General features: G+C 41.7%; 1 protein-coding gene across 1 annotated transcript in view; it reads left to right on the top strand.

Moving 5' to 3' along the window:
- Positions 1-26,840, top strand: part of PLEKHM3 (pleckstrin homology domain containing M3) — a 204,149-nt gene that overhangs the window by 115,331 nt on the left and 61,978 nt on the right. The window contains exon 6 of the mRNA XM_024243818.3: positions 1,782-1,845. Within this exon, the coding sequence (XP_024099586.1) occupies positions 1,782-1,845 (64 nt within the window). The remainder of the gene's footprint in view (positions 1-1,781; positions 1,846-26,840) is intronic.

The following is a 26,840-nucleotide window of genomic DNA, read 5'->3' as shown; positions in this document are numbered from 1 at the left end:
TTGTGTTATTGAAAATGGAGGTTGATTACATCTCATGGTCCCTCCAGGGACCATGGTCTACCTTCCACGACAGGGGCCTTCCTGTAGAGAAGCTAATCCTACATGGAGGAATTGAGTACTTTTCCTATGCCCTACCCAGCTGTGCTGGACCTGTGCTCTGCTTCCTGTCACAAGTGCAACCCTGAACCATTAGAGTTGAAGGGAGCCCAGCCTTAGGAACTGCATTCAGTTTCCCAGAATATAATGCCCTTGTCACTCGTCTCATTCCTGTGGGTGAAACAGTGCTTTCCAGCAGAATTCTTCAGCGACTTTCCTACTTTCCAGGAGAGGTCCTTACTAGAATACACCTACTCCAGTCCTCTGTCTGGTCAGGACTTCGTCTAATTGATTCAGTGCTCCATTTTCAGTAATCTAATAGTGTCTGATATGCAGTGTGTGCTTAATCAATATTGGATGGATGGAAGGATGAATGATTTAATATCTAGGATTTGACAACTAATGGATACCTAATTGAAAGACTGAATAATGATTTTCCCAGTGAGCAAGATTATTAGGCCAGTGGTTCTAAACCTTGGCTGTACTAATCACCAAGAGAGTTTTTGTTTTGTTTTCTTTAACACTGATTTATGGGCTCTACCCAGGCAGGTACCCTGTGGTTTTCTAAAAGCTCTCCAAGTGATTCTAATAGACAGCCAGGGTTGGAATCCACCATGTTAGACTACTCAAAAAATATGTACCCCATGCATAACTCTTTATCATTTTCAATTACCACATTGTATTGTAATTATCAGCTTATGTGTCTTTCCCTCACTTGACTTTATGCTCCTTGGCCTCATACTTGGGCTGTCTTCCTAGTGCCTGGCATAGTGCCTGGCATATAATGAATAGTCATAGATGTGAATTGAATAAATTGGTGGTTTCTTTCATTTAAGACACAAGAAAATTGCATAGTACCAAGTGAGACAAAGAAAAATGTTAGTATCATGGATTTTGTTTTGGGTTTAGTTTGTGCGTGTGTTGTTTCCCAGTCATCTACACTTTGGTAACCTGTTTGCTTACCCATAACAGATTATTTTTTTCAGTTCATTCATTGTCATCTATCCAGATACTGTGAACGGACAGCAGCTAAAGATATTGGACTTTGTTGAAGAGTCCTAATGTAAAATATCTTGTCCCATTATTCTCGTTTGTACAGAGGTTCTAAAATTGCCATCACTGTACATATGAGAGGATAGTTCATTAATATGATATTCAATATCACTCCTCCTCATTAATAAAAGCCGTAGAAGCCTCTAGACACGAGTGGCCACTCCAGTTTTTCTGAAATCCAAAATCAATATATTTAGATATAGAAAAATACAGCCAGAAAGATATTTAGAGACATCACATTAAACCACCCTCATTCTGCTGTGAAGAAGCTGAAGCCAGGTGGGCATGTGGGGACTTGCCAGCGATCACACAGCTTATTACGGACACAGCTGGTAGAAGAAACCTGATGTTCTGTTCCTCAGGCCTGGGCCACCACGCAGTGCTTGTAGCACTTAAGATTACATTAGAAGTCAAAGATCAAACTTTTACCTCCATTCTGGTGTCTGTGTTGGGAAGAAAAATATCTGAGAAAAAGATATTACAGGTTCCTCAGAAGGCTTAGGAGGAGAAGTATGGGTGAAAAGTGGAGAGGGCAGAGGAAAGGAATTCTTCAATGAAACTTTGAAACTTATCAGAAAAATGTGTGTTATGGCAGCACCACAGTTCACTTGTCTATCTGCCCTTGTTTTCAGAATTTTCCCCAGAGAATACCTCCTTCAACAGATCCACCTGTATTCCCTCGCCGACCTGCAGCAGGTAAGTGCTTAGAGGGGCCGTTTCATTTTTGTTGCTTTCCTGGAGAAGTCTCTTTGTTGACTTTGGTCTTTGCACTGTATTCTGCCATCATTGGGGTAGTTTTCGTCACAAACCCTGATAATTCTTATTCAGAATGGGGGGGAAACTTAGTATAAAAAGATATATAGGACAATAACAAATGTTGGCAAGGATGTAGAGAAACTGGGGCTCTTATACATTGCTGATGGGATGCAAAGTATGTTAGCCACTTTGGAAACAGTTAAAAAGTTAAACATAGAGTTACCATATGACCCAACAATTTTACTCCTGGTTATATACCCAAGAGAGTTGAAAACATATGTCCATAGAAAAACCTGTACACAAATGTCCAGAGCAGCATTATTCATAATAGCAAAAAAGTGGAAACAACCCAAATGTTCATCAGCTAATGAATGGATGAACAAAATGTTTTGTAGCCGTATAATAAAATATTATTCTGCCATAGAAAGAAGTGAAGTAGTGATGCATGCTACAATATGGATAAATCTTGAAAACAGCATGCTGAGTAAAAGAAGCCAGACAGAAAAGAATACATACTGTATGATTCTATTTACATGAAGTGTTTAGAATAGGCAAATCCATCGTGACAGAAAGTACGTTAGTGGTTGCCAGGGCCTGGGGAGAGCAAAGAAATGAGGAGTGCCTGCTCATGGATAAAGAGTTTCTTTGGAGGCTAATGAAAGTGTTCTGGAATTAAACAGCAGTGATGGTTGTACAGTCTTGTGAATATTCTGAAAACCACTAAATTGTTTACTTTAAAAGAGTAAATTTTATGGTGTGTGAATTTTACCAATTAAAAATTTGTATGAAAAGATATAAAAGGCATTGAATGTGTTAAGCCCTTGACTTGTGCTCAAGCCAAAAAGTTGAATGGCTTTTAAAGTTTAGTAAAACATAACAGAGCATGTAAGAGTTGAAATCATCCTTTTATACTTTTATTAGAACATGTCCTTTTTTTTATTTTCCTTTCGTTTGTGAGACAGAGTCTTGCTCTGTCGCCCAGGCTGGAGTGCAATGGCGTGATCTTGGCTCGCTGCACCCTCCGCCTCCCGGATTCAAGCGATTCTCCTGCCTCAGCCTCCCGAGTAGCTGGGATTACAGGCATGTGCCACCATGCCCGGATAATTTTTGTATTTTTAGTAGAGATGGGGTTTCACCATGTTGGCCAGGCTGGTCTCGAACTCCTGACCTCAAGTGATCCGCCCACCTTAGCCTCCTAAAGTGCTGGTATTACAGACATGAGCTACCACACCTGGCCACACTTGTACTTTTATTGATTGACCAGATTAGCAGCTAGGAAGAAACTGGCCTTTTGTGTGTTTAGCCCTAAATTCTAAATATGTTAAGCTTTGGTTAATCATTTAAATCAACAACTCACTCCTGAGAAGCTGTTGGACACTAGATAATGATTCTTTCAAGAGTTCATTAAATAATAATAATAATTGTGACAACTTTCAGAGTATCTCAAACTGCTGTGATTCTGTTCTTTCGTTGTTGTTTTCCTCTCTGGTTGTTTTATCCAGAAGAATTTAGGTCAACTTAAAAACCATGCTCATATCCTTCAGTCATTTTTCTGACTTTAAATTACTTTTCAAGGATTTTTTGTGTCTTTTAATAACTTAAGACTTTTGTGTTCTTTTTGTCCCGCCAGAGCTAGGAAAGTTATTTATTTATTTATTTATTTGACAGTCTCGCTCTGTTGCCCAGGCAGTAGTGCAGTGGTGTGATCTTGGCTCACTGCAACCTCAGCCTCCTGAGTTCAAGCAATTCTCATGCCTCAGCCTCCCGTGTAGCTGGGATGACAAGCATGTACCACCAGGCCCGTCTAATTTTTGCATTTTTAGTAGAGACAGGGTTTCACCATGTTGGCCAGGCTGGTTTCGAACTTCTGACCTCAAGTGATCCGCCTGCCTCAGCCTCCCAAAGAGCTGGGATTACAGGCATGAGCCTCTGCTCCCTGCCAGAAAGTTATTTTAAATTAAATGGCAGAAATGATGTTAGAGCGTTTAGTTGGAGAGGTCTAAGAAAAGACTAAGATTTTCATTTCCATTTATGTGTCAAGTTGAAACCTATTTGCACATGTCAGCTCTCCCAACTCCTTCGGTCCTGCCTGACCTTTACTACATAGTCAAGCAGCAGTGGTCTGCTGGCTAGGGTGGAAAGGGGTATATTTTTACTTAAAATTGTTGTTCAAGGGGAAGAATTGGTTAAAACACTTGTTATACATTTATCTATTTTCTGGAGTCTACCTGATCATAGTGCCTGAGGACACAGACTCTATCATTTGAGAAGTGTGTTTAAAGGCACTGAACATTCTTGTAAAGATCGTTTAAAATAGAATGGGTGGGCTCCAAAGTGAGTACTCTTTGAGGGAGCCTTTCATACGTGAGTTTTGATATCTGACGAAGAGAAAGAATCAGAGTAATTCCATATTCATTTTAGGGTGTCAAAGTAATGTATCCATTTGGAATCATACAGCCTGCTTTTTAAGGCTTTCCTATACGCTGCTGTCTTTCTCTCCACCCCCTTTTCTTTTTTTCATCCTTTAATAATCAAACCATACATGCCAAGCAGCTTACTTAAATCAGTGGCAGGGGTATTCTTGGTGGCCAGGCCATTAGCCCCTGGAGCCGCATAAGCAGCTTAATCAGTTTTCAGTGATCGAGGCAATCAACAGCTTATCAAACACCCTGTGGGCGGGGCAGCTAGAGCTCAATGCATCCATTTACTTAACAGCTCATTCTAACCTGGTTCTTTGTGCCTGGCTTTAAGAGCCCCAAACTTATCATATTTAGAGGAAGTTTAATTCGATTACTTTTTCTGCCTGAGGTGGGTTAAATTGGATTTAGCTTTTGATCTGTCTGCATCTTGGCTATCAGCACTGAAGGGCATCCCTGGCTTCATCTTTCCTTGGTTTCTAAGTAAATAACAAGCATGTTTTCTAGATCTGAATTGTTCTTGCAAATATGTAATGGAAAGGACACAAGGAGAAAGAACAAAAAATACTATTGCTTTGTGAAAGGGCGTGTGGTGGTATCGGGAAACCCTACCTAACTGACCCAACCACCAGCCTTATGGCATCGTGGGCCTTTTTGGCCTCTTCTGGACTGTTTCATCATCCTGCTTCTTGTCAGTTTCAGGTGTTTTAGAGTAAATTATTTTCCCCTGTTTGATTTTTCTCCTCACTGCTAAAGGTTTCTGTAAAAGCAGACCTGTCTGTCATATCAAGTAACTATAGAAAAGGGGCTTTTAATGTTCAGATTTTGCAGGGGAAAGGAAAATAAACTAAAGCAAGTGACTCAAGAGTTATAAATCAGAAAAAACAATAATACAGATATTCTTCTTAAATGCACAGATTCCTGTCTACACATTTCTCTTAATTTGATTTTTCCCATTAGCTCTTATTTAAAAAGCAAAACAGACATTTTCCTCTTCAAAAAGAAAAAAAATAGGTAAGAATTTAATAAACATGGTGAAAGGAGATTTATAATTTAGAGATAATTTTAAAATAATATAGTACACAAAGCACTAATAATACTTAAAGATGCTGACAGAATTCTGGTACCAAAAAAATTGCAATCTTATTGTCCTCTGTCTGGTTTTATGTTTATAAGTAACAATCCCTAAAATTTTAGCAGATAGACTCAATTCAACAATTTGGCTGAAGATTTCAAGCTACCTTACTGCTGCTTTTGTTACATTCAAGATAGTTTTCCCCCTTCTCATTATTTGAATTACTGTCCTCTTTGCATGCATTTTCCCTTACTATTGTACATTTAGATGTGAGGAAAGAAATAGCAAGGATTGACAATTGCTTTGCAAAGGAGATTCCCTCCAGTTGTTCTGGGAGCGATTGTCACCTGCTTACTGTTCGCTGAGTACCAATTATTGGCAAAATTAATGCTCAGACTGAGTCCCTAATTGTCTGTTTGTTTGACCAGTGATTGAATTGCTCACTGGTATGACTTGCACATCAAAAAAGTAGTAGTTGAATATAGTCATTATCCTACTACAGTCAGTTGGTAGCGTTTAGCCATAACATGTAAAATGGAGCCAAGTAAACCTGGCCTGGGGCAAGGAAGAAGCATAAGACACAGATAGAGGCTCTCCAGATCCTAGGAGCTCCAGGGAGCATGGCCTTCCTTTACTCATTTCTTGTGTTTAGAATTCCAGGTGAATTTCTGTTCTGCAAACTAGATATTGTTAGAAAAACATATTCAATCCAAACTCTTTGAATATAACTTTAACAGAAGGTACTGCTCATTTTTTAAAAAATAAAATCTTACAAACTTTCTTTGAGGAGGTATGAATGCATGGTGGTTTTTGAAGTGACCAAGTACTTCCTTATAAAGGATGTAGCAGGCAACAACTCAGCATGTGTGAATGCATGGACTAGTATTGGTACATGTTTTGAATGGGGAAACTGAGGCACTGCTTTTTAAGAGCTTTTCCTTGGTTAGCTACTTTGAGAAGGATAAATAGAATAGAATTTGTGTTTTGTTATTTTCAGTCTATCTGGCATTATCACAAATCCACGAGAAGGCTTTAAGACAGGAATGCAATAAAAATATATGCTCACGTGAGATGGCAAGACTTGTACCGTAACTCTCAATGCCTTAACTTTTGGCGTCAGCTATCTGCTTTCCCTGTTAAGTATGTGACAAACCATCTCCTTACTCACATCCCCTTGGCACTTTTAACACTGATGAAAAGGTTCCAGATTTTACCAGTAGAATACATTAGTACATATAAATAAATGGTCAAGAGTTCTTAGTTGTTCTTAAGGAGCAAATCAGAACTCTGGTTTAATATGTCAGTCTTTGGACTGTGTAAATGATAGGAGAATTCTTCTAAAGTTCCTTCTACTTGCTGAAAGAAAAGGTCAGATTTTACTTCTAAATTTTGGCTACCTGTGCTCTTGTGACAAAACCTAAAATGTATATTAATGACTAACTCTTCTGGTATTACTCACCTTTGGGGGCATGTGTAAGTTAAGCATTGAATGATTCTATTTGTGGCGATTCATGAGAAAGGATACTGGATGATCCCATGGGTGAGGTGGCTGGTTAGAGTAGGCCCTCCCACCTACTCCCTCCACTGCCCACCACCTCACCCCCCACACACACACCCCTCTTGTGAGACAATCTAAGGAGCTAATTTTCTCATTATTTTCCTTCCCTGGGCCCTAAATTTCCAAATGAGACCCTACCTTTAGGTGAAGGCAATTTAGATTGTAGTTTATAGGAAATATGTTACCCAAGAAAAATAAATTATTATTGTGGCAGAAATTCATTTGAAAACATGGCATGATATTGGGGGCGGGGAGACCTTTCCACAGATAAGTTTTAATGAATGAAAAAGGACAGGAAAGTCTGGAATTTGGATTACTTACTAAAGAGTTGTGAAGTGGGAAGGATGCCAGGTGGGAGGACCCACAGCACTCGAGAGCCGTGAAAAGAGAGAGGAGTGACCAGATGTACACTACCTTTCTGGAATTGCCTAGCACTGCCTAAACTGTTTGTTTTATACTAAAGCAATACACACTTACACTAAGCAACTAATGTAACTTATGCAACATAGAAATGTTCAGTGGATGGATGGATGGATGGATGGATGGATGGATGGATGGATGGATGAATGGATGGATGGATGGATGGATGGATGGGTGGATGGATGGATGGGTGGATGGATGGATGGGTGGATGGGTGACAGCGTGTATATGTATATATGTTCATACATATACTATCGTGAACTCACTGGCTCTCTCTCCCCTGAAAAGCAAAGCAAACTGATTAACATTAGCCGCTAAACAAAACAAAATTAGAAAAGCTGGCGATGAAATAACAATGCACAGAATTCTAAAACCAAATAAAAATCTCTGCTTATGTCAGAGTAATGGTGAGTTGTTTAGTGTTGTAAACTTTCTGAACACTCCATATCCTGAACAGTTAACTCTTCAGTTAACTTTTTTGCTAGTCCAGCATACCCACAGAGCTTAGGAATTGTCATCCATGTGACCTCAACATTTGTTGGAATTGGCCCCTAAAGAAATAATTCAAACAGTGGTCTTACCTCAACTGTTTTCTAGCTAGTAAGATCACGAAAAGGCAATGTTTAAGGTATTTCAAGGCCACTTTTAAACAACATACTTTACTGAATTCTTCTTCAAGGAAGTGATGTGAGTTATTTTGCATGGCCGTGCCCCACCAAACAAACCCATTATCAGAGAACGTTTTTCTCTATGGACGCTCTTCACAGAGTCAGCAGACAAAGGCCGAGCCTAAGTGGGCACCCAACACAGCTGCCCTTTCACCAAAGAAGTAACAGGTGATGACCTTTTTTCACACAGGGGTTGACATCTTTGAATCCACAGCTCACAGGAACACAGCGCCTCAGTGCCCACAACCGAGTCACCAGTCCCAAGCCTCAGGAGCCCAAGGAACTTGTATTCAAAGCTTCTCAGCAGCCCTGATCCCTACACCATTGTCCACCCAGGCATTAGCGGCCAGGATAACTAATTAGGAGCATTCGGATTTAACAAGCAGAAAAACAAAGCGTGACAGCTCGCCTGTGTTGTTCCATGGCCAGTGCCTGTGTCCGCTGCAGCCGGCACTGCCTTCAGAAACCCCTGAACGTAATCTGGGGCAAGACGGGAACGAGGCCTCCATTAAAACATCACTAAATCTCTGTTAGCTATTTTAGCCACGGCTCTTCCAACCAATTAATGAGCTAGGAAAGAGGACCATAAGTTATTTGGAGAACAAATTATGCCTTTTAAACAAGTGGGTTTTCAAAAACTGAATGCACAGGCTAAGATCTTGCTGGGGCGGAGAAAGGGATTGAGTGTTATTCTTTGAAGTTTTGATGGGCAGGCAGTGGAGCAAATGGAAAAGTGCTGTTTCTCAAGAGAGCAGGTGTATCTTGAGTGGGTGCTGAACAGTTCATGCCTCATGCTCCATCTCCCAGTGTGTTTCATATCGTACGGGGAGGGGAATGGGAAGGGTGACAACTGCTGCTCGGTGCCAGGACTGGAGCTGGGTCTTCTGACTCCTCACTTTCAGTCGTGATGTCTTTACTACCTGCTGAGCATAACTACTAGTTTTCTGGTGTTTTGATGATGGTGCCAGTTAGCTAAGTGGGTTAAAGCAGGTGATTAGCAAGGTGCTGGTGCAGATTGTTCTTTATGCAAGCTGACTTTTCTGTTCTGCAGACCCAGGCACTACAGCCAAATCTAATCTGATCCACAGATGATTGAAGGATCGGGGGAGCTCGGCATGGGCTGTGGCAGCAAGTGTGCGGCGCTAAGGACAAAGTCACTGCCTTTTGTGGAAGCCAGATCAGAAAGATGACTGTGTGTTGTGAGTGGTGGATAGAGAGCCCTGTTGCCTAGGTGAGAAGGAGCTCAGTTGAGATAAGGATTCCAGGAGCCAACTCGAGCCCCTCAGGTAGAGACAACAATACCGGTTGAGGCTGCAGCTGTGGAGTTGGATGGTGTTTAGTCAGTGCTGAAATCACTTTCCTGGGAGTCCCTTGGCATGCAGTCATCTGAGTGCTGTTGTTGTTGGGTTTTTGTTGTTTCCTATTTTAAAAGAGCAATCATAATACTGAAGAAGTGAGGGCCTGTTTTCAAAGAACATTTACTTAAAGATATAGAGTAAGGTTAGCGTCGGTCTTGCCAATGGTAGAAACCTATGCCACCAACAGCCATCGTGAAAGGGCCCCAGGAGTCTTTCTGGTTCTTCGTTTCTATTCAGTTTGATTCAACAAGTGTGTATTGATTGAATGCTTTCTGTGTGCCAGTCATTGAGCTAGCCACAGAGGAGGCAAAGGTGATTAAGCCACCGTTCCTTCCCTCACTGAGCTCACAGTCTGATGAGAGAGGCAGATAGGCGTTGTTGAAGTCAGCGGAGTTGAACCTAGGGTACTTGGGGAATACATCTGACCAAGTGTGTGGCAGATTGTATTTTGCAAAGATAGCTGCAACAGTATCTTCCATCCCACATGTCTTTCTTACACTGTGACTTTGATGCTCCTCCTATTCAGTAGTGGGATCTGTGTTCCTTCTCCCCGAATTTGGGCAGGTCTGTGACTATGGAAGTGATGCCATGTGATTTCCAAAGCCAAGTCATAAAAGGTGATATAGCTCCAACCTGGTGCTTTCTGGAGATGCTCACTCATGGCAACCCAGTGGCCATGTTGTAAGGAAGTCCAGATTAGCCCTCATAGAACAAACACATGAACAGGCCTCATATGGTAGTTGTTCTAGCTGGCAGCAATCATCAGCCACCAGAGAGATGAGTGAAGACAGCCCCACATGATTCCAGCTGCTAGCCTTCAAGTCTTCTCACCTAGGCTAGAGATGAGGCTGCAGATATTATGGAGCAGAAACAAACCATCTCCACAGTGTCCTTCCTGGAGTCCTGACTGACCGACAAAATGTGTGAGCCCATAATAAAACGGTTGTTTTGCACCACTAGGTTTTTGTTCGTTGGTTTTTTTTCACCATTAGGTTTTGGGGTAATTTGTTTTGCAGTAATAGTAAACAGAACATCCAGTAACTTGGCCATCAGGGAAGGCTTCCTAGAGGCTATGACTATAAGTTAAAATTTTGGCCCGTAATCATGAGCCAGAGAGGACTAGGAAGAGAACTTTGAGGCCGTGGTAACCTTAAACCACTCTAATGATCTGATCTACAGTGCTTCTTCCATGGGGGCAAGCTGAAGAAAATTTTCACTACCAACTGTGACATTTCTTGACACTGTCTGCATGCTTCACGATTATTCTGATAAATTGTCTCAACAAAACATTCATAGAATGAGTAAAACGGTATCACTTCACTTCCCTCAGAAATGAAAGATTCTGGGATGTGCCTTGAGGTGCAAGAATGAGGAATTGAGTTTTAAATCTTTCCATCCCACCTGTGCACCTGAAATGTGAGCCCAACTCTGTCACCAAGCCCCTCGCTGGGTGTTTTCTCCCTATTCATTTATTCATTCAGCAAATATTTATTAAGCATGTACTATGTATCAGGAGCCATGTTACCCCTGAAATTGAAAGGGCACATTTTCTCAGAAACGGACTAGATTCTTACTGATTATGGGCAAACTCCTGCACTCTGTCTGTGTGCCACGAACTTGTAGTCAAAGCTGCTCATGATTCTGTTCCACTTGGTGATGTCCAGTAGGATTTCATCCCTTGATGCCTTGGACTAGCCATCCCACCACACCCACAGTTGGTCTTCAAGGGACTAGAGGGATAACCAGAAGGCACTATCTATTCAGGTGTTTGAGGGCTGAGGAGGTTTCCAGCACTTCACCCAATTCAGAAATGTAACCAGGATGCATGGCAACCTCAGAAGACAGCATTGCCACATGTGTCTTAGCAGACATCATTGTCTCCATGTGATAATGGCCTGCAACTCCCTCCATATTTGGAACTTGCAGCTTTTCAACAATATTACACCCATCTTTGTGAGGAAACATTAGAAGGCTGATGGGGGCAGCTTTTCATATTGTTGTTTGGCTTTTATTTGAACTTCTGGCTAAAGCCTGGTGAACCATCAACACATTTGCTCCTGGAATTTTATTTTATTTATTTATTTTTTTGAGACAGGGTCTTACTCTGCTGGCCAGGCTGGAGTGCAGGGGCGTGATCATGGCTGGCTGCAGCTTTGACTTCCTGAGCCTGAGCAATCCTCCCATCTCAGCCTCCCAGGTAGCTGAAACCATAGGCATGCGCCACCACACTACGGCTGATTTTTTAAATGTTTTGTAGAGGTGGGGGTCTCCCTATGTTGCTCAGGCTGGCCTTGAATTCCTGGACTCAAGCAATCCTCCCACCTCAGCCACCTGCGTAGCTGGGACTACAGGCTTGCACCACCATGCCCAGCTAATTTTTATGGGGTTTTTTGGTAGAGACGGGGTTTCGCTATGTTGCCCGGGCTGATCTCGAACTCCTGGGCTCAAGTGATTTGCCCGCCTCAGCCTTCCAAAGTGCTGGGATTACAGGCGTGAGCCAGCACGCCTGGTCCATTTCATGTTTTAAAGGAGGGAATTCTGGCTCTAGAATAGAGCTATGTTGACTGGGATTCCTGCAGAGACCAGGCAAATGGCATCTGTCCCTGAAGCAGGCCGGAGGGGAGACAGGTTGTGTGGATGAACCAGAGAGAGCTTCCATATCTGAAAGGGGCAGCTGTTACTCAGTAGCCCCAGAGTTGTCTGCTCTTCCCATTTTCCAAGAGAAGCCGGAAATCTGTATTTTTATGTGAAATTTCTCAATATTTAAACACTCCGCAGGCCAAACAAAACACAGCCACCAGTTTTGACCTCTGCTTTATAATAGAGAATGCCTGCTTTTGTTCCGTCAAACTAATGAATGCTGAATTACGAGAAGGAATTTGGAGGTTAGTGTTAGATTGTGCTCCTCAAAAGGCGGCAGACCCCATCCCAAACCCTTGAGATACTAATTGACAGACTTGCACAGGCTGACAGCTGGACTCTGAAAGTGGACACACACAAGGAAACAGCCAAGCTATTCCAGGTCACTTTGCAAGGTCAGGGCAGCAATGCAAACATTAGAAAGGCTGAAGACAAAGGTCAGGTGGCAGCAAGGAAGCCCTGCATTCCCTTAAGCTGTTGGTTGATAAATCATATTCCAAAGGTATCACCAGACTCCCTCACCCTGGCATTGCTTTGTGAGGTGGAAAATTAAATAGAAATCAAAATTAAGATGGCTGTCAGGAGGTTTTAGGAGGCCAGCACGCCAGTGTGAGGTGAACATGGGATGGAGTTTCTGCCTGGAGCAAAGGTCTCCTAAGGGATGATGATATCCAACACTGGGCATTGCAGAGGTGCTGGCCGCTGCAGCGGTCACAAACTGGAGCTTTGGAGGCCGCCTATGTTCAAATGCCAACTCACCCCAGAAATACTAGGTGACCTTGGGCAAGTCACTTCTCTTTGTGCCTTAAGCACTTCATCTCTGAAGTGAGAATAATAGTACCTACCCCCGAAGGTTGTTGTGAGGCCTTAGAGTTAGTATGCATAAAGCACTTAGAACTTTGCCTGACACTTAAGGGCTTAGGGGCTAGGCACTTTACTAGGGGTAGAGTATTGCTATTAGTGTTGCTGTGAGGTGTGGACCTTGTATAAATGGCTCCTGGGAGCTTTCTTCAGCGTCATCAAGACACTGCATCTGTGGACACTAGACCACAACCATTGCCACAAAAGCAATGCTTGCTACGTCCCAGTTTTCCCCCGCATGTTCCGTAGGGGAATCTAGGCTATAGAAACCTGCTATAGCTGCAGCTATACAGTCACCATATGGAGCAGCACCTTGGTAGGGAATGCAGAAAAGCTTCATTTCCTCTTGCCTCCACGATGATCCTAGACCAGACCTCCCCAGTGGCTCCATCGGGGAATTGCACCTGGAGAGCCCCTACCCTCTTGAGCCAAGGAACTCTCCCTAGGCCTGCACTTGAGTGAGTGGTACTACCTACCCTCTGAACTTTGCCAGTTTTTGCTCTTGCTGAGAGAGGTCTTCAGAGCTTGCACCCGAAGGTGGGTTTTGGCTTGCTGAAAAAGAGAAGCACCTTCAGCACTTGTTTCTTGCAAGAATGCATGACCTTTTGGTGGGCTATGCACAGACATCTTTTCAATTTTAACAAAAAGCAGTCTTTCGGTAAATTTTGTAGAATCCTGGAGTACACATTTTTGTGCTTAAAGAAAACCATGGAGTCCACACTCTTCCTGCAGCTGCAGAGAGAAGCTTACCAGACTGAAATGTTGGCAGAAACAAAGAGACGCCATGTTCCTTCCCACCTGCAATTATAGTTTTACTAGCTTGTAAAGCACACATAGAATTTGCAGTACATTCTTCCCTTGCAGTAGGGGAGAGGCCCTGCTGTGAATGTAATTGGCTTTCTAGCTTCCTTTAACATTGAGGTGGAAGGGAACTGGACCGAAGGGCCTTTACTCTTAGAATTAACTGATGTTGAATTGTGTTTAAATTCCATGCATCTCCCTGAATGCATTTGTTCCATTAAGTCTTAGTCAGAAGTGGAGGCACAGCTTACCTCTGAAAATATTCCAATCCCTGTCATTTCTCATCACTTTGTAAAAGCTGAGTTTCTTTCTTTTTAAAAAATGGATTTTTAACTTAACCCTGGTAGGGATTATTTTCCATCCTGTTAACCTCTGTTAAAGATGTATGGCATCTTTAGATGACAATTTCATACAGTACAGCCCATTTGGGTCACTTTTTATTCTGGCTTTGGCCTTGCAACTATATCCGTTCCCAGGAAGAGGACCACAGGCATGTATTTGGATGGAAACTGTATTACTTTACTTCTCGAGTCCTCAGTTTCTTCATTCATGAAGTAAGAGGATTACTTACCCCTTACTTACTTACTTAGAGCCCCTTCCAGCTCTAGGGCCCTTGTTCTGTGATTTTATAGAGCTCGAGAAGTGATGAAATTGTGGAAGTCTTTCTGCGTGTATCTGCTTTCTGGGGGCTCCCAGCCAGTTTGCACGAAGTATCCAGGCTTCTGGGTGCAGCAAGGAACCTGGAATGAGAGCCAGGTCGCTGAGTGTAGGCTCAGCACCTTCAGTTCTAACTGACAAATGGCTAGATTTCCATTTGCCAAAGGTCAACTATTTCAACTTTTTGTCAGGAAATAGCAGCTTTAAGCATTTTGACAAATATGATCTGAAGGACAGCTCATTAAAACAAGTTAAATATACTGATTTTATATTTTCCTTAAAGACGAATTGTTGTCTTAATACCTTACAATTCAGTGGCAGTTAAAGTAATGCCCAGTGAACAAAAGTTGGCCAATAAAAACATGCAGAAGATAATATGCCACCTAGCGGGTTTCCTTCTAAAACGCGCAGCACCAGTCAGGTTATCTGGTGAACTGTGAGTTGGCATTTGTGTTTGGGCTAACAACAGAGAGCCCATTGCAGCTGAGGTTCGCAAGAGGTGGAACTATTTAAGAACTTGGGCTATAAGGGACATTAAGGGAATGGGGCACCATAAGGGAAGCTTTGGAGCTGAACAACAAAGGATATCGGGGAAAGAGACTGTGAAAGGATTCTTGGCTAGAGCAGAGGTCAAGGGCACAGAGAGAAAGTAGGCTAGGCAATCACGGGTAATAAAACTACTGATTTGAGTTTCACCTTTTTCTCTTTTCTCTGCCTGCTGCCTGCTGGGGACAGGGACTGATCATCTGGCAGACAGGCAGATATGCTGAAAGGGCCAGGATCCTCAGCCTGTTTGCTCCATCCCTGACTTGGTATGGTGCAGTCTCACTGAAGGCAAGGGGCCTGCCTGGTTCACTCTCATTTTATAGCACTTAGCCAAGAGGAAAGAGGGAGGGATGGCCAGAAAACCCATGACCCAGGATGACAGCAACAGTTTATCCTTTAGCAAGTCACAAAATACCTCTGCTGCTTAAAATCTTTCTTTGTAAAATGAGAAGGTTGTACTAAATAATTAGATTAATAATAGCTCCCTTTTAGTATAAGCTCAAAAAATGTTACCCACTTTTATTATTGAGTGCTTACTTTAGGCCAGACCCTGTCCTAAATCTATGTGGATTATCTCATTTAATCCACACAATAGCCCTATATAATATACCTATAATAATAGGTACTATTATTATCCACATTTCACCAATGAGATTTACTGGCACAAAGTCGTCCAGCTAAAGTGGAGGAGCTGGGATTCAAACCCAAGCTGTCCTGTTCTAGCACACATCCTGTTTTGTTATGTTTTTTCAATTTTGCGTGAAGTGCTTCAAACTTATTAAAAGAAAGAAGAATGAATACTGCCAGCTGCACGATTGCTCCTGCAGTGGAAGGACTCCCTTCTTTAGAGAAATGGGCACACACTCTGAACCGCTAAATTGGACTGTTTTCTCCCAGCACTCACATTCTCTATTTCTAGAGGCAAATTGCTATCAAATCCACCTGGCAGCAAAGCAAACCCCACGCCCCAACCCCAACCACCACCATTTCTGAAACTCTACCATGTCTTTCCACTGGTTGGAAGGCAGGAATAATAGGGCAAAGAGGGGGAAAGAAAAGGGCAAATGCACCCATCATTAGCCCTGGAGTGCCAGCACCATGCATGGCAAAAAACCCAGTGCTTAGAAAGACTCTGTAGATATTGGGATTATATTGGTCAGGCCCAGCGTCCTGCCCAGTTTCCCCCAAATAGGCTGTAACCCCTAAGATTATTTACAGGTCAGTTTCAACTGGTGCCACGGTGGTCAAATATTTTATTTTGATGACCTGCAGTCATCAAAAACAGCAAGATGCTAGAACAAAGGAACTGGATAATCCACAGAATATATTACAGTCCAAAAGGGAATGCAGCCTAATTAGATATGGATTTATGATGCTGCGAATTTGCTATTTGCTTTTTTGATTATTTATTTTTAAGACCAGGACTCTGTCTGTCACCCAGGCTGGAATGCAGTGCATGATCCCAGCTCACTGCAGCCTCAACTTCCCAGGCTCAAGCAATCCTCCCACCTCAGTCTCTCATGTAGCTGAAACTACAGGTGTGCGCCACCACACCCAGCTAATTTTTTTTATTTTTAGTAGAGACAAGGTCTCGCTGTGTTTCGCAGGCTGGTCTCGAACTCCTGAACTCAAGTGATCATCCCACCTCGGCCTCCCAAAGTGCTGGGATTACAGGTGTGAGCCACTGCACCTGACCTTGCTTTTTGTTTTTGTTTTGTTTTTCAAAATTTTCAGATTAGCACATTCTGTATCTGTAGCTATGACTGACCTGTGTCAGTGTGTGGTTTTGTATTTATAGCTGGCCTGATTCCAGAAAGGACTTTTGAGGGAGAGCTTCTCTCTTTCTCTCTCTCTTTCTCTCTTGCATATGTATGTGTATGTATTTATAACTGTGACTAATTTTAATTCCTATCCCCTTCCATTGGTTTGAATTATTGACATATACACTTGTCAAAGATGAGTCTTTGCTACCCAGGATCCCGCGTGTCTGGAGTTCTGCTAGCATCCATCCCCCAGTTTATGGTTAAAAAACCCAACTTCTAAAATTGCCATCAGCCTAAAGGTTCCCTTCAGCCACGCAAAAGATAGCAAAAATCTCTGATGCAGCTGACATTTTAGGTGTGTGTATAATTTAACAAATTGTTGACCACTCAGCTTTTAGTCAGTGGTCACAGAAGGAATTAGCAGCCCTCCCCTGCTCCCCCAAAACCCAAAGAAGGAAGGGTGTTCCTTGGCTTTGGCCCAGAGGCCTGCTGGCACGCAGTGTCAAACAGCAGCACAATGGTACATTTTGGCCACAAAAGGCTTTGGGGTGGCAGAAAGGGCCAAAATAGTTGTGGCATAAGTTGGCTGGGATATTAAGTAAATCTGAGTTTAATTTAACATAGAGATAACAACGCTTTTTTTGTTTTCCAACTGGCTGCTGCTTTCTCTGTCTCCATGAGACCAAAGATTGGAGCCAGGAGTTAGTTCATGAGGGTATTCAAGTCCTTTCAAAGTGAGGCATGCGGTGGTCTTTACACAGGCTTTCACGTTTGTCTGGGCAAGATGGAGTAAGGATAAAAAGGCACATGGGTAGCTGGGGGAAGCTGAAAATGGATCTTGAGGCTTGAATTCCTTCTATGAGTTTGCTTAAGCCACATCGCCTGAGCTTAGAATAGCGAGGCAGGCAGTCTGTCTCCTTGGGATAAGGAAGGATTTGGAACTCGGCGACTGTGAGGTCTCGGCCCCTACTGTGTTTTCTGGTTTGTTTTGTTAACAGGAGCAAGTTATTCTAGTTTCTTGCTTCTGGGTTTTTCTTCAGCACACTTTAAGCAATGAGCCTCCACCCCACCGATGGCAATGGGGTGGATAGAATGGGATAATGAAAGGGGTGGCGAGAGAAGTTGATTCAGCTGCTTGGGATGAGGGAGGCAATCTTCAGACCTTGGATTTAGCTTCTGAATCTGTCAAGGGTGGAGAGGGAAGGGTTCCACAGATTGAAATCATCTCAGCGTAGGAGAGAAGTTGAAGTCTTTCTGAGAAACTGATACGGCCAGCCGTGCTAGTTAGGAAAACCAGCTTATTGTCTCAACTGCAATTTTATTACCCATGAAATGGTTAACAGTGGAGGAGAAGCTATAGTATTTTCAAATGCAATCTGTGAAATGTAACCAATCAAAAATGATTATGATGCATTGGTATGGATGTGTATGGTAAATGGTATGCTGTGTACATTTACCACAATAAGAAAAAGAATATCATCCCCTTTACAAAAATGATTATGAGCACCACAGGAAAGTACTGGCACTGCATGACTTACGGAGTCTATTTTACAGCCTTTCCAGTATCTGTTCAGTGCTAGGTTCAATGTACTGTGATGCAGTGAGTTTGAAAAAAAGTATAAGACAAGACGCACATTCTAGGTGGGTGTGTGCTGAGAGTCCTCTGAACTGAGAGGAGAGGAATACAGTTAGGAGGAAATCAGCAGCCCCTCATACCCAGACTCTAGAAGGGCTCACCTTGAAGGGTGTCCTCAGTTTTGAGGCCAGGGAGCCCAAGAGGGTACCATTTTATGTTTCTTGCCAGGACTGTGTTATGCCTTCCCCAAATAAAATGTCACCTGAGTTACTTAGTTCTCAGGCGTGCTTGCAAGAGCCTTTAAAAGTAATCCATAAGTGAAAGATTCAGCCTTGAAAGCAAGTCTTGATCTTATCCATCCTGGACCCCAATCCTAGGAGCAGTGCCTGGGCAAGAAAAAGTGCCTCATAAATATGGGGCGAATGAATGAATCAGTTATAGGAAGAGATGGTGAGGGTAAGAATGAACTAAAAGGGGGCTATCTGTTCATTCAAACTACATTATTGCATAAGTGAGCATTTGTGAACTGAAAACCTCTTCGGTTTTTTTCTTTAGGACTGCTCAGTCCCGAGTTCAAGTAAACAATTGACTTTCAAGTAAATCTTTAAATAACCCTGGTCTATTGGTTAACTTCAGCATGGCCTCTGAAAAGCAGTTTATCATAATAGTTGTGGGCAGAGAGTCTGGAGCCAGACAGCTTGAGTTTGTATCTTGCCGGCACCCCTTACCTGCTGTGTGACCTTAAGAAATTTATTTAAACTTATGCCTCAGTTTCCTTTTCTGCAAAATGAGGACAATTAAACTACCTGCCTCACAAGGTTATGAGGTTAAGTGAGTTACAAATATGTACAGTGCTTAGAAGAGTTTGGCATATGGTGAATGCCCTATGAGGGCTGCAATTCAAAGTTCCTTAACAAGGGTCACTTGATTTACAACTGTAATGAGGCTTTATCACACCCCCGTGACCACAGATTCTTTCTCTCCATTTTTTATTCTGACCAGCAGTTAAAACTATCCCTGGATAGCAAGAACACCTTGAGTGATGTTAGAAACTATCTGAAATGTTACAAAGGGTGTTTCCTACATGAACAATTTGACATTTATTTCACATCCACCACCGCTACTAATCTTTTTTAGTTTAGGTGGCCTCAATTTTTCCATCTCTGACATGGATAACAATTTATTTCACATTACTGATAAGAAAACTAATAAAATATTTATTAAAATTTTATTGAAGTTTGTTAGCCAATAATAAAGTGTAATAAAAATGCTTTTTCAAATGGCCCAGCAAGAATTACTGATGCTGGCATTTTTTAAAAATACAGTGAAAATAGTAGTTGATTTGCTTTGGTAACCATATCCTCCAAAAGCAATACTATAAAGCTAAGTGACAATGGCCCAATAGAAGAAGCAAAAATAACAATATGTGGCCATCATGATATAGTCTGAAATTCATGCTCAGAGTTTGGTAGATGATGTTGCTGGCAACTGAGCCCTTAAATGATGGCCTTTTCTATTGTCAGCTCTTAACAGTATATTCTTGCTTTTTTGTTTTTTTGTTTTTTAAGAGCAAGTCTCTCTCTGTCACCCAGGCTGGAGGGCAGTGGTACGATCTTGGCTCACTGCAACCTCCGCCATCTGGGTTCAAACAATTCTCGTGCCTCAGCCTCCCAAGTAGCTAGGACTACAGGTGCACGCCACCACATCCAGCTAATTTCTGTATTTTTAGTAGAGATGGGGTTTCACCATGTTGGCTAGGCTGGTCTCAAACTCCTGACCTGAAGTGATCCACCCGCCTCGGCCTTCCAAAGTGCTGGGATTACAGGCGTGAGCCACCGTGCCCAGCTCTATTCTTTAGTAGTAAGTTACTAATGTATATTATTCACAGTCATGTATTTAAGGAAACCATCTCCTTTCCATAATTTGAAAATTTCTAGTAACTCCGTTTTGTTTTATTAACACACATTCTCATTTGATGTTAACTACCTGTTTTCTAGGATGCCCTATAATTTATACTCTTGATGTCACCTTGTGACAAGAATTATGAGCACTAAAGCCAATTTGCAATTTTTTAAAAATGAATGAATAGGCAGGGCACGGTGGCTCACACCTGTAATCCCAGCACTTTGGGAGGCCGAGGCAGGCAGATTGCCTGAGCTTAGGAGTTGTAAACCAGCCTGGGCAACATGGTGAAACCCCGTCTTTACTAAAAATACAAAAAATTAGCCAGGTGTGGTGGTAGGCCACTGTAATCCCAGCTACTCGGAAGGCTGAGGCAGGAGAATCACTTGAACCCGGGAGACAGAGGTTGCGGTGAGCCGAGATCGCACCACTGCACTCAAGCCTGGGCGACAGAGCGAGACTCTGTCTCAAAAAAAATAAGGGAAAATGTGTGAATGTAGAAGGGCTGGGGGTGGCAGGAGGAAGGGAGAAAGGCAACTTGGCCCAGGAATGGCATTGGAAATGGGGAGAAAGGAGAGAGCTGACTGACCCCAAGACATGTTATTTTTGCTGTGGCTTCTTGCTCCTTTCCACCCCCACCTCTTCCAGTCTGAGCTTTGAGCTTTGAGTACGCTTGAATTTTCACCACAGAACTTGGCTAGGCCTCCTAAGGGACTTTCTCTTTCCCATCTTTCCATAAATTATAGGTTTGCACAAGAGAGCAGAACAGATGATTCCCATTATCTTTTGGGTTTGGTTAGGGCTGTGTGTGTGTGTGTGTGTGTGTGTGTGTTGAAAAAAACCTCCTGTCTCCTCTTAAATGTGTATTCTAGTTGAGGGAGGTGGAGCTTTGTTAACATAGTGGCCTATCTACCAAAGAAGTGGTCCTCTCCTCCTCACTAAGGTGGTTTTAACCTGGTTTCCTTGACCAGGGTTGACTGCAATCATTTTCCTTGGCCTTTCAATAGGAAGTCACGGCCCCACCATAGCAGGGCCTTGTCGGGGTTGTTCACCCGCATCCCCAGCGTGTGCAACAGTGCCAAGCATACTGCAAGCTCCTCCTGAATGTATGGGGAGATTTTTCTCCCTATTTTGGTGACAAAGTGACATTTCTAGGACACTTTCTACTTTCATAAATAACCCATTCAGATCACCATAAAGTAATTGGACAGATCCAAAAAAGTTGATTTACCCCAGAACATAGAGGCCATTTATAGGTAGAGTGTGGAACTCACTAAAAACTGGAGCCACTGCTAATACTAGTTAAGTTTAGGGAGCTCCACTCCTGGGTACTCATTTTGATTTCGTACCCAGACCAGTGCAAACACAGTAACAGACAGGGAAAAAGAGTTTATTGCATTGCCCCTGACACAATAACAGACAGGGAAAAAGAGTTTATTGCATTGCCCCTGAGTTTATTCTGCTCTTTTTGGTATCCTAAAGTACTGAAGCCTCTAAGAGAAATAGGTCCTAGGGAACAGGTACAATGTGGCCTACCAAGTAAGGGGAGTAGACTGTAATTCATGTCAGAGTCTGGAACATTTTATTGCTTATAGACATAATAGAAGTAGAGTGAAGAGGCTGGCGTGGTGGCTTACGCCTGTAATCCAGCACTTTGGGAGGCCAAGGTGGGCAGATCACGAGGTCAGGAGTTCGAGACCAACCTGACCAACATGGTGAAACCCCATCTCTACTAAAAATACAAAAATTGCCTGGTTTGGTGGCAGGCGCCTGTAATCCCAGCTACTCAGGAGGCTGAGGCAGGAGAATCACTTGAACCGAGGAGGCAGAGGTTGCAGTGAGCTGAGATCGTGCCACTGCACTCTAGCCTGGGCGACAAAGCGAGATTCTGTCTCAAAGAAAAAAGAAAAAAAGAACTAGAGTGAAGGAATTATCCAAGTGTGTGTGTGTGTGTGTGTGTGTGTGTGTATGAAGAAAAGCAGGAAAACGCAGACAATATTCATCAAGAAAGAATAGTTTGTGTTTGATGCACAATTCAATAGAAAAGCTGAGGGTCCTGCCTGAAAAAGCAGAGCAAGCAAGGATGGTAACTTCACCCACTCAGAGGAGAAGCAGCCTAGCAATGAAGAAGTCTGTGGAGAAAAATGGAGGATCATGACATCAAAAAGGAACAGCAGGAAAAGGAACACCTTGAGATGCTGGAGGAAGGAAGAGCCAGAACTGGGTGGAGAGGAAAGGGAGGTGGTAAAGATGTTACCGAGAAGCCTGTTGCAGAGATGGAAGAAACTGTCCTACAATGAATGGACAGGGACTGAGAAAGACAGATATTTTTATAATCCAGATCTTTCTGAATGAGACCACCATCAACATAGGCCCATCATAGGGTCTAGAGATTGCCATAAATTTCCAATGTAACCTTATCTTGTAGTTCAATTAGCCAAATACGTACTTGTCCACTATCTCCTGCCCTAACCTTGACCAACTTCTACTAAATTAATGCCCTCTCTTTCTGCTTGACTGCCCTGGCAGTGCTGTTGTTCTCTGTGTACTAAATATAGTTCCAGGGACAAAAGGGATGAGACACATGAAAGGCAACAAGCTTAGATATGTTAATATATGTCTTTCTTGTTCAGGACCAACTAATCCATCTTAGGAGCCCCCTAGAACTACTGCTTTTTGATGTTAGCATATTTATTTGATTGTTTACTGATGAGTAAGTCCTCCCTTACTGTATTTCATAACATGAATTAAATTATAACATGTGTTGCCACTCTGACAATTAAATCCTATGTTAATTCTGTTGTTTACTCCAAATAGATGAGACATTGATTGCATAATTTAACAGCTAATGTATTTGGGCAGCCTTGTTTACCTAAATAGTGACTTGCAGTTAAGATCCTAAAATCCTTTCTCTGTGGTGTGATATTTTTGTGTCAAATGCATTGTGTACTATGCCCTAAAGGCAATAATATATCATTCAGACTTGCTGTTGGTCAGGTAAATGAGGCATGGAAGGAAACATGAGCAAAATAACAGTAAATTGCCTTAGATGCATTTGTAGTAAGTTATTCATTTAAATTTACATCAGCAAAAGAATTGTCATTCTTATTCCCTAGCCATATGTTCCTTCCAGAAATGTGTTGCTATATTACTGTATGCCTGATACAGTCTAACATAGGCCTAGACCAATATCCTAATTTGGTGTTTCCCAAAGTGTGGATAGTAAGAATAATAACTAACATTTTTTCAGCTCTTAATATGTGCTGTTTACTGTTCTAAGGGTTTTACATGTATATACTGTACTCGTTTGATCTTCACAATGAGCCTATGAAGTGGGTATTATTTTCCCCATTTCGTAGATGAAAACCTTAGGCACAGAAGGTAAATTACTCAGGGTCATGAGCTGGTACACGGCAAGGTCAGAATTTGAATTCAGGAAGGCTGTTTTGGCCAGTGCTCTTAATTATTATATGAGGATTCCTCTGAGTCCATGGATTGTCTACCAAGACAATATTAGTTGGTACAGATAATTGTTTTAGGCAGTTACATAGATGTGGCTTAAAATGACATTGAATTACATAATGAGAAAATTATTCCCTTCAATTCTCTCTCTGTCCTTCAGGTTAAATCAAACAAAAGTTTCATTCTGGTGCTGGTATGACTGGAACCCCTAACACCTGCTGATCTCCCTTTTCAACAGAGAGTTGGCTGCAGGCTCAGGGCCTTCCAGCATCTGTGTTAGCTTCATTTTATGGCAAGGGATACTGGCTTCCCATTTATGGTATTCCTATAAGGCTTTCATTTTAAATAAACTTTTAAACGTAAATGACTCAATTTAAATAAAGCATTAAATAAATAACACAGGTGGAATGCAGCTATGACAATACCTGTAAAGGTGTTTTCACCTTGACAGTGTTGAAAACACTGTCCTGATTCTTCTGTTTTGAAATTCACTTCTATGCAATGACTTTGGCTTTCAGTTACTTTTAATTGCTTTTAATCTATAGGTTATTTCTTTCTGCTTCTTGTTGGAATCCCCTGGGCTCATATTACAAAGATTCCCCATTTCCCTCCGTGGGCTTGGTGCTCATCTGGGATGGAGTTTTCACCAGATTTTAATAATATCACATATATTTAGTTTAAAATATTCCTGTTTTTAAAAATTATACTTTTCCACTTTTTGGGTGTTAAAATCCCCTTTTTTGTGAAATATTGGTGAAAATAGATGGTAGCTTTTGTTTTGTTTTTAGCATCTTTACTTGGCTAATTTAAAATTGGAAACTTGAAAAAATTATGCTGATCTAGAAGACAGAATATTGGGGTGCCTCTGTTCAGTTACTCTCTGCTCAGATATGATTCCTCCCAGTTGCCTAAGCATTCTTGAATATTTCAGGAAGGGTGATATGGACTCATGCTTATCTTTCTTTCTAAAGTATACTCAAGCATTTTCTTCAGGGAAATTGTTAAAAAAAGTTCCTGCTTATGAAACTCTCTTATGTCTATTCCCCTAGGTTTATCGTTTTCCTATCAGAACTGCAATCCTAATTATTAATAAAATCATTGTTAAGTATCTGAGATAACTAATTATTGTGAGCAATCAATCAGTTGGAATGCTTACACAGTACTTACTAAGATGTGTCTATTTCATATACCCTTCCAAAATGGAAAGTTCATAGCACAGTTGAGAAAAACCTAAACAGTCATTGGTTTTTGTTTTTATTTTTCTTTAATGTTACTGGGATTCAGGAGAGTAGAGAAGCTACAAAATCTTGCACATATTTAAGAAAATTTTAAAAGGCCATCATTTCTCCATCTGCTTCTTTATTTCTTGCTTTGATGAACACAGTATTTTACATAGGATTTCAGAATTGGTCTAGAAAGACATCATTTGGAGGTGCTGATAGATTTGCAAAAGGCCCAAAATGCCCCATGTCAAGCAAGCTAGAGTTAGAAGAGCAGGGCTGAAGCACAAACAAGAAGCAAAGTTCAAGAACTCCAGGAAGCTTTAAGGCAGTTTGTCAGGATATGTAATTGTCTGAGTTAGTCAGGGAAGATCTGTTAAATTCAAGGCCAACATACGCCAATAAACCCAGAGCAACAGGATCACTGCCATAATCACTGCTCTAAGGAAGAGAGTAGAAACTAGTCAGAGCTTTCAGACCAAAACATTCCCACGCCACCGGATCGCTCCGTAGATTCAGTGGATATGACTGGCTGGTGTGGAGCTTTTATTTTACCAACTCTGCAGTGTCTGAGTGGCCCTATCCCTTACATGGCTTTCCTTGTGCCTTAAAGGATCTTCACAGACAGACATGCAGGTTCTCAGCTTTGTCTACCCAAGGAACTCAGTTTCAGCAGCACATGATGATGGCTTGTTTCTGATCTTACTCTAGGCCCTGTGTTCATATGGAGTCTTTCATGATCCACTCCAAAGGGACCTGGAGCAGGCCTATCAGACTAATATCATCTGTTCCTTTGGGAGTAGGCAGGGCCAGATTGAACTATGTGGGCGCCCAGGAAGGCTGGTCATTTGACATCCTGCACTTTGATACTCTTTAAACATATTTTCAATACATATTTAAATAGTATTCAATATATTTAGTAGGGGAAGAGAAACTGATTTTCTATTAATAAAATATAGTTACATCGTCTTTATGTTGAAAATGAAGAATGTATTACATGCTTTGATAGTAACACTACCTTTTTTACGTATTTGGAATGAGATTCCTTAATAAGCTTTTCCATAACTCTGAGCTGGGCAGGGTTAGCCATTTAGTCTCTTCAAGAGTAGGAGCAATATACATGGATATAGTTACAACGTCTTGTTCAAAATATATTTAAAAGTTAATTTTTTTTCTAATTTTTGTGTCATCAAAATGTTTCCAACTTTCATATATACCAGATCTTGTCATCTGAGACTAGAGATAGTTTTACTTCTTCCTTTCCATTCTGTAGTTTTTTTCATTTCTGTTTCTTGCATGATTGCCCTGGCTAGAACTTCCAGTAAAATACTGAATAGATGTGGTGAGAGCAGACATCGTATCTAGTTCCTGATCTTCCTAGGAAAAAAACTGAGTCTTTCACCATTAAGTGTGATGTTAACTGTGAGTTTTTCAGATGTCTTGTATCAGATAAGGAAGTTCATTTCTATTCCTAGTTTGTTGAGTGTTTTTTTTTGGGGGGTGCGGGTGGGGACAGGGTCTCGCTATGTTGCCCAGGGTGGTCTCGAACTCCTGAGCTCAAGCAATCCTCCCACCTCGGCCTCCCAAAGTGCTGCAATTACAGGCATGAGCCACCACGCCTGGCCTGTTGAGTGTTTTTATCAAAGAAGGGTATCAGATTTTGTCAAGTGCTTTTTCTGTGTCTACTGAGATGATTATATGGCTTTTGTTCTTTATTAATATGGTCTGTTACATTGTTTGATTTTCAGATGTTAAACTAACCTTGCTTTACCAGAAGAAATCCCAGTTGGTCATAGTGTGTAATTCTTTTTATATGTAGATTCATTTAGTTTGATAGTATTTTGTTGAGGATATTTGTATCTTTTTCCATCTTTTATATAGTTATTTTCTCTAGTTTTTTGTTCCCAATTTTTACTGAATCAGTCCATTTTAACATTTATGTAATAAAACCAGTCTCCTGGACCCATGTTAGTTGACTGCTGACTCAGATGATGGTCAGCTGCCTCACTCC

The sequence above is a fragment of the Pongo abelii genome, chromosome 11, assembly GCF_028885655.2.
Source record: "Pongo abelii isolate AG06213 chromosome 11, NHGRI_mPonAbe1-v2.0_pri, whole genome shotgun sequence".
NCBI lineage: Eukaryota > Metazoa > Chordata > Mammalia > Primates > Hominidae > Pongo > Pongo abelii.
This window is presented reverse-complemented; position numbering and strand designations above follow the sequence as displayed.